Below are 9,291 nucleotides of genomic sequence, written 5' to 3' on the forward strand. Positions count from 1 at the left end.
CTTTAAGTGGATTACAAAGATGTCCCCAGGAACCTGACTCTTGTACATGGACACCTGGTAAAGGATCCTACTCTGCTAAGAGTTACTATACTCTGGCCCATGCACATTTGCCAGATGTTGATCCTTGTAAATGGATTTGGAAAAGCAAGTGCATTATGAAAATCAAGGTTTTTGCATGGTTAATGCTGAATGATAGGCTCAACACCAGAGACATGCTTGTAAGAAGGCACTGGAGATGTGAGGATGATGATAACTTATGCCCTATGTGTGTGGCTCATATACATGAAGACAGAGATCACCTGTTCTTCAAGTGCATCTTCCGTAACAGAGTTTGGAATCTGCAGATTACATGGTATGTAGGGATATCTCCTAAAGAATGTATTCTAGCTGCTAAGAGGAGTTTCAAGCACCCTTTCTTCTTTGAGGTTGTTTACCTTGCTGCTTGGAGCATCTAGACCACGAGGAATGACAGAATCTTCAGACATATCAGGCCAACCTTTGGGGCCTGGAAGGCCAAATTCATTCATGTCATCACCCTGCATTCCCATAGGATGAAGGCTTCGATCAAGCCATTGCTTCTCCAGTGGATTAATGCTCTGCCATGATCTATGTGGCATGACCTTTTATTGTACATTTGTATATATGTTGTTGTTGCATCTTCATAGGTAGGTCTGTTAAACTCCTATATAGCTTTTATTGAGTTATTTCTTTTATTGTAAGACTTGGGGCTTTATTTTAATAAAAGGTTGTGGGGCTTTTGCCTCACAGTGTTGAATCAAAAAAAACAATACCATAATGACAATGAGCTGGATAAAGATAATCAAATTATTTACTCGTCCACTTGTCCACATGGTCTTGCATACTTTATAGTTGATTTTCTCTTTGTGGACGTAATTGACATAATGATCCTCAACTTCTCTGCGGACGTAGTTGGCATAATGACCCTCGGCTTCTTTTTTAGTCTTATATCCTTTGTAGCAGTTGTTTTTGTAACTGCCCACTTGCTCCTTGCATATCTCCCATGAAAAAAATAAATTCTAGGATTCTTCCTGATGTACACCACATAGCAGTTCCACTTCATCTACTAAATAAATACATAAGCCAACAGGTGAATTTCATAGTTATCAAATCACATAGTGCAAAGTCACATCATCATGTTTATAGCACCATAGACGATACAAATCACCACGTTGCATAGTTCATTAGTAGTTCGGAAGCAAAAGTGTGGAGCTCCATCTAGAAACTTAGGAATTAAGTTCACATACATCGATCATATAGATCACATGAAAGCAGTGTACTAGTTGTTCAGCTCCATCCATCACGAGCTATCCCCGCCTTCCGAAATCTTCGTGATCTCCTCTTGGGTGGTCCTTGCAGCTTCGACACCTGCTTGCGCACTCTCCACGGCTGCTCTTGTGCTCGTAGCGGCTGCTCTAGCGCTCTCTAAATATGCCTGAGCGCTCTCGGAATATGAACGAGCGCTCTCGGTGACTTCTTGAGCACTCTCGATATAGGCGAGCATGATCTCGTGTACTGAGCCACCCTGGTGACGATGTCTAGGCAGTAGGAATTTCGTCTATGGCTGTAGGAGTCCTAACGAGGTGTTTTGGCTTCTTCATCTAAATCGCATTTAACAATTTGACATTAAGATATAACACTTAGAAAAAAAACATGACCTTTGATAGAAATTAGACATATTGAGTACCAGAAATTAAGCGAAACAAAATTTAATCCACGCTTCGCAAAAACATTAGCACTCACTATGAATACACCTGCATCATGAAAAAACTAATGTACCATATGCTCATCCATATGTAACAAATTTTGTCTAGCACACGCATTCAATTTTAAGACATTCACTTATGAAGATTCAATGGTACATCATACAACAAATTTTAGCTACACCAATAACATGTTGTACAAGACTTTTATTCATATGTTGTACACTTTAACTACAGCAATAAAATGTTGTATGAATATTTCTATCCATATGAAGCCCATACCACAATTTCAACGGAGGTGTGAGTACAGGGCCAGAGTTCGATGGCGGGCTAGACGAGGTGGAGGTCGATGGCCGAGGCAGAGGCGGACGACAAAATTCGACGGAGACTAGGACGACGTTGGATGCGGAGAAGGCACGGGCGACGGTCACAGGGAAGTAGTTCAAGGTAGCGTTGCACGGTGATGCAGACGAACTTTGAGGCGAGGACGGACGGCATGGGCGACAGGGAAGATTGGCTCCTCGATGTCGTTCGAGGCGGCGGACCACGACCTCGCCGGTGCAGACTGACGATGCCACAATGCTGGTGGCGGCGAGAGAGGAGGGAGAAAGAGTTTGCGTTTAGTATGAGATCCGACTGCCGCACGAGGGGTTACGTAAGGTCGTGTGTAGCAGTGACGGGCGCAGGGAGTAGCCTGCCACCCTAGTATAAGCGTGGGAGGCAGCAATGTGACCAAATATAGCTGTGGCGAGCGACTACTAGAACCCTCCACCCGCTATCTGAAAATATTTGAAAACGTTTGGCGCGTGGGTGCCCAAATATTGCTGTGGCAGGTCCAAAGTGCCGCCCGCCACAGATGTGGAAGTGAACTATGGCGAGCAACGGTCATCGCCCGCCACGATAGTTTGCCAGCCGAACATGAATTAGGAAACACACATTTGTGGCGGGTAATGTTGGCCGCCCGCCACAGCTACTTGCGTAGCGCTGGCGAGCAGTTTTTAGCACTCGCCGCTGCTTGCTTTCAAAATTAGCAGTGGTGGGTGCCCTACATCGCTCACCACTCATTAGGTTTCACCTATAAGCCCTTTCCCAGTAGTGAATAGGTGCATATATAAAACTTTCAAGATAGGATCAAGAACACAAATATTCGTGAAAACATAAAGAGTTAAGATCTGAAATCATGGCACTCAATCCCTAGTGACAAGTATTAAGCATAGCAAAGTCATGACAACACCACTCTCACAACATAGTGGACACTAGGGATCAATCACTCACAAATTTACTCGATTACATGACAAATCTCATCCAACCCATCACCATCCAACATGCCTACGAAGTAATTACTCACTCCTGGTGGTGTGCATCATGGAATTGTTGATGGAGGATGGTTTATGATGATGACGGGGTCGAATCCCCCTCTCCGGAGCCCTGAACACTCCAGATCAGCCCTCCCAATGAAGAACAGGAGGTGGCAGCGGCTCCGTACTGTGAAACGCGATGATTCTTTCTCTTTGATTTTTTCTCCACGAATAAGTATTTATGGAGTTGATTAGGGTTGCCGGAGGCTCAAGAGGCCCACAAGCTCCCCAGGCGCGCCCTGGCTTGTGGCTCCTGGGTGGCCCCCCTCTGGTAGTTCTCTTCGCCATTTTTTAAATATATTCTGGAAATATTTTCCATACATTTTCAGCCCAATCCGAGAACTTTTATTTCTGCACAAAAATAACAGCATGGCAATTCTACTGAAAACAGCGTCAACCCGGGTTAGTTCTATTCAAATCATGCAAATTAGAGTCGAAAACAAGAGCAAAAGTGTTTGGAAAAGTAGATACGTTTGGGATGTATCAGCCAATACCTGAAGTATATATAGGTTGGAGGGGAAGAGGAAGGCTGCCACCAAGGAGGGAAAGCCTACTCCCAATTCAGCCTCCTGTCCTAGGGAAGGAGAGGCGCTTCCCACTTGGGTCTTTTTGGCCGAAGTTGCCTTCCACCTCTTGGCCTTTTTAGGCCCGTTGATATATAAATTAAATATAAATGTTATAAATACTTCTAGAACATTATATATATGAACATTACCGGAAACTTTTTCCACCTATATATATTTTAACTGTAATACCCGGTAGTCAGCGAAACCCTTTCGGTGACCCTGAAACACTTCCGGATCCTCTCAGAACTATCCCGAAACAATTCCACAAATATATTATCATCACTCCCATCCTACTAACACTTAGCAGATCATGATTGCCTTAAGCTTGTGGCCCCGTAGGTTCGGTAACTCATAGACATGAATAAAACCGTTCGTTCAATGACCGACAGCAGGACCGTGGACGTCCATATTGATCCCTATGAGCACATGAATGATATTTGAGTGAACCAATGGTTATCATGTGACGTTACCTTTGCTTCGCAATACTTCACAAAACCTGGGATGCATCGGTATCCTCCTGAATTATCACCATGCTCACCATACCAAAATCCTCGGTACCGGTTTTGTTCTTTATCGTTATTGTGTTTCGACATCCCCGTGACGTAGTCACCTGTGTCTGGCCAGATGATGATTGACGCGGTCACACCGAGAGGGCCCTAAGAATATCTCTCCATCATCAGGGGGCCAAATGCCACTCTGAGCTTTGTAGTCCCTTATCAAACTTTCTGATGAACTTGTAAGTTGTCATTATGATCACCGTGTTACAGGTGACGTTTGAGCAACTCCAAAGCCTACCGTATGGTAAGAAGTGACTAGGATACTCTCAGGGTATAAGGAGCAAAATCACATGTTAACACTTCGTGCTATTGGAATTGATTACAGATGATATTACTCAATTCATAACAAACAAGTTTGGGTCAATTCAATATGATCGTTCTTCAAACGTCATAATTTCAATGTTGTTTGAGGACTATCATTACACTTAATGATATCCTAAGATCCAGAAAATGTGATCACCAACAACACTTGAGCTAGTCTTAGAGGTGCATTTCACACGTGCATATGAATTTTCCACTGAATTGCATATTCCAGGATCATAGCAATTATAGCTTGAAATATAAACACTTAACTATGAATATGGAAGTATGATGATACAATATTATTGCCTCTAGGGCATATATCCAACAGTTCGGCCTCCCCCTTCCATAGGGGGCCTCCTCTACTTGGGCCAAGTTGTCCCAAGTTACCTTCTCTGGTTTGGTATTTAAGGCCCGTTCATTTCAAATTAAATATAGAAGTGTTCTAAATATTTTCAGACACTTCTGTATATAATTTAGAATCCCCAGAAACATTTTCCACCTATATATATTTATCATTAATACCCGGTATTACCTGATACTCTCTGAAACTCTTCCGATTACCCTGAAACGCTTCCAGATCCTCTCAACTATTCTGAATATTAATGAAACAATTCTAAAAATATTTTCTCATCACTCCTGTCCTAATAACACTCAGTAGATCGTGATTGCCTTAAGCTGAGAACCCCGTAGGTTCGGTAACTCACAAACATGAACGAAACCCCTTCGTTCAGCGACCGACAACGGAACCGTGGATGTCCATATCGATCCCTATGAGCACATGAATGATATTTGAGTGAACCTTTGGTTATCATGTGATGTTCTCTTTGCTTCGCGGTACTTCACAAAACCAGGGATGCATCATTATCCTCCTGAGTCATCACATGCTCACTATACCATTATCCTCGTTACTGGTTTTGTTCTTCTTTCTTGTTATCGTGTTTCGGCATCCCCGTGAAGTAGTCACCTATTTCTGGCTAGACAATGGTGGATGCCTCCACACCAAGAGGGCCCTAAGAATATCTCTCCATCGTTGGAGTAGCAAATCTTATTCTGGAGCTATCTAGTCCCTTGTCAAACTTTCCGATGGCCTGTAAGTTATCGTTATGATCACCGTGTTACAGGTGACGTTTGAGCAACCGCAAAGCCACACAATAAGAAGTGACTGCGATACTCTCATGGTCTAAGGAGCAAAATCACATGTTAACACTCTGTATTATTACAATCGATTATAGACGATATTAACTCAATTCATAGCATACAAGATTGAGTTGGTTCAATATGAGCGTTCTTCCAATGTCATAAGCTCAGTATTGTTTTAGGACTATTGTTACACTTAACGATATCCTAAGATCCAGAAAACATGATCACCAACAACACATGAGCTAGTCCTAGAGGCAAGAAAAGGAACCTTTTATTTTACCGTTTATCATTCAACACGTGCATATGAATTTCCACTGAATCACATATTCCAGGATCATAGCAGTTATAGCACAGAATATAAACTCTATAATGATGAATATGTAAATACAACAACCAGGCATTCTACGGGCCTGAATTTAATTTCTATTACTCTTGGTGTTCTTTGTGCTACCTTGACAGTTGATGAATAGATCGGAAGTTTTTTGCACAAAGAAAACATACTCTGTATGTAGCATTAGCTGAAGAATGCTTTATGTCCATGTGTATCATTTCTATCTACAACGTATTATTGACCTCAACTGTTCTTTTCTATTGATAATTTGAACCACCAGTTTCCTATTGATTTAATAATATAATATATTGTTATAAATATGCCAATATTCACTCCACATATATTTTTAGTGAGTAGTAGTTATGCCCTATATATAGGCCACGCAACATCAGTCAAAATCCAGGCCAGCATGTGAGCCTTAAATTTGGATACAAGTTACTACTGGTGTTCTTTCCTATTGTGTTGCCTTGACACTTGATGGATAGATTGTAGGCTTTTCCTGATTTTCTACTATGTATGTAGTATTGGTTGCAAAGTTCTTTATGTCCATGTATATCATCTAGATCTACAAACAATTGTCGATCTTAGTAGTTCTTTTCTATTGATAATCTAAACCACCCAATTTCTATTGTTTTGATAATACAATATACTGTTATTACTATGCCAACATTGACTCCACAAATTTCTTTAATGACTACTCCCTCCGTCCGGAATTACTTGTGGCATATATGGATAAAAATGAATGTATCTAGAACTAAAGTACATCTAGGTACATCTATTTCTCCGACAAGTATTTTCGGGTGGAGGGAGTATTAATTATGACCTATATATTGGCCATGCCGCAACGTTCATATCATAGCCTTATATTTGGATACAATTTATTGCTTGCATTAATCATTGGCTGTGGCATAAGTTTTGCATGCTCCTCATGGCTTTAAATTCTGATGGTCGTAGCTACTTTGCTGATAGAGTTTGATTTCTCAGTAGGAACAAAACAGATTCGTGTACTTTTTCACCTACTGAAGTTCTAAGGAAGACGACTACTGAAGTCAAAGGTATTTCTTGAATCTGTTCATCTAGTAATGTTTATACGAAGCAAACATCGGGCTTGCGTGAGACGGAGATGTCGAGAGTAGGGATCCGAATTTCGAAATTTCAAAGCCGCCCCTGTTCGCTTGCTCACACCCACCGCGGGTGACAGGCGAACCCTAGCCCCCTACCCATCCTCCTCTCCTACCGCCTCCGCCAGCGTGGTCCACCAGGGCCTTGCTTGCGCGGTGCTGGCAACAACTGGCAGGTCTTTCCCCAGGCACTTGGCGTGCCCCCTTCTTGCGGCAGTGTGGCTCGGCCCGCGGTGGTCTGGATCGGCGGGGTGGTTCCCTCAGTCCTTGGGTGCCTTAGGGGCGGCGGCGCGGCCGTTGGCTATCGGATGGCACGGTGGTGCGGAGCTCGACTGATGGCACCCGCTAGGCCAAGATCTGGGCCCTTTGGGCCCCATCTGGGTTCGGGTGGGCCTGCGGCTCTCTGCACGGCAGCAAGCTCCCTAGAGGTGGAGGTGGGGCGGCGGCGGTCTCCTGGCGGCGATGTTGGCAACCGGCATGCTGCAATATGGTAGGGGTACTTCACGAGCCCATCTAGGCTGGACCGGGGCAGTAGGGGCCCGGTTTGTCCCGGTTACCGTGTCCAATTAGTTTTTGCATCGGCGGTGGAGGTAGTCCCCTCCAGCTTGGCTGAGTTGTTGGTGCCCCGAGTCCGTTGTTCCCTCTTTCTTCCTCTAGGCCCCGTGTCGGTGGCCCCAGTTTGGCAACGAGGTTGATTCAAGGCCGTAGTGGCGCATGCTGGTGGATGGTAGGATTGGTGGAGAACTCGCATTCTACGGGGTGGTGGGGAATTTTGGGTCAGGAGAAATCCCTGTCGGTTCCTTTTATGTGCAGTTTTAACTGCTACCTTCAGTTCTACATAGGGGAATAACATTCTTTTTTATGATAACAGATTACCATGGACGGAGAGTGGCTGCAGCACAATAGTGGTGTGCACAATGAGTTTGACCTGTTCATGAGAAGCAAACACAACCACCTATTCCAGGACAACCATAGTGATGAGATGGATGGCCTGCTTGAAGCCACTATTGTCATGGGCAACACTGATGATGCCAACGTTGTTGCTACAGACCACGGCAACAACGATGGAGAGACACATAGTGAGCAGAGAATGGCCACAAGGCGTGCCATTTATCACCGTCTGCGCAGTGAACAAGTCCAACAACTTGAAGCGTACAATACATACTCCATCAATGTTTCTTACCTAGCGAATATGTGTACTAATCCATTTTCATTAACGTGACCTGCAGTGTGTTCCGGGACTGCCCTTATCCAGATGAGAAACTCCGGAAGGACCTTAGCGAGAGGCTTGGCATGAGTGCCCAGCAGGTCAAGTTTTGGTTCCAAAACAAACACACCTTCAGTAAGGTGCATACCATTCTTTTCCACAATTAATTACGTATGGGTCACTACGATATGCAGTTATATGCACACTTTGCTGTTAAATAGTACAAACTCGACTAAACATCGTAGCATTGTTCATCATTGGATCTTACAATATACTATTGTATTGCCCTCATGAACATGGCATCATACTCTGGTAACCACTAATTAAAATGACGCATACCTGAAACTAATAAATGCAGGGCAAGATGCAGCGGTGTCATACCCAAAATCGTTGGGTAGAAAATGAGAGGCTGAAGACTGAATGTCAAGCCATCATGTTGGCTATGCAAAACAATACTTGCCTCAAATGCAGAGGGGTGATGGTACAAACTCAGGATACATCGGAGCGCCAACGCCTATACACCGAGAATATGAGGCTCAAGGAAGAACTCCTACATGCCACTGCCTATCTTAAAGAAGGTCTTCGCCGAAATGGCATGTCGCTCCCATGGGGCTGCTACTGACCATACCATCTTCGATCTTCACCAATGTTAATTCTTCCGCATGAACTATAGTTTTACTTGGTTCCTCAGCTAGCGAATAACGCGCCATGTTACATGTGTATGTACATTACTTGGTCGCTTGTTTATTTATTTCCATAGGCTCTCATGGTTGCTACGTGGGATGGCACGAGATATGGCAATCATGGAAGCAATGTAGGGGCAATAGGATGAGCGGCTTTCGGATGGCATTGCTGTGAAGCTCGGTCCAATGATCGTCTTTGTCTCTTTGAGTTTGTAACAAAACAGACCAAGTAGATGCCAATAAATAGAGAAAAACAAACATGGAAGCTGCAAGTTGAATGATGCACAATAACATCGTGTGTGTG

General features: G+C 43.7%; 1 protein-coding gene across 1 annotated transcript; it reads left to right on the forward strand.

The window, feature by feature from the left end:
* Positions 1 to 7,974: 7,974 nt before the first annotated feature.
* LOC123076165 (homeobox-leucine zipper protein MERISTEM L1) lies at positions 7,975 to 8,926 on the forward strand. The gene is made up of 3 exons (XM_044498555.1): positions 7,975 to 8,291; positions 8,327 to 8,444; positions 8,663 to 8,926. Exons 1-3 carry the CDS (start codon positions 7,975 to 7,977, stop codon positions 8,924 to 8,926), a joined length of 699 nt encoding a protein of 232 aa, XP_044354490.1.
* The last annotated feature ends 365 nt before the right edge of the window (positions 8,927 to 9,291 follow it).

Source organism: Triticum aestivum, chromosome 3D (genome assembly GCF_018294505.1).
Source record: "Triticum aestivum cultivar Chinese Spring chromosome 3D, IWGSC CS RefSeq v2.1, whole genome shotgun sequence".
Taxonomy (NCBI): domain Eukaryota; kingdom Viridiplantae; phylum Streptophyta; class Magnoliopsida; order Poales; family Poaceae; genus Triticum; species Triticum aestivum.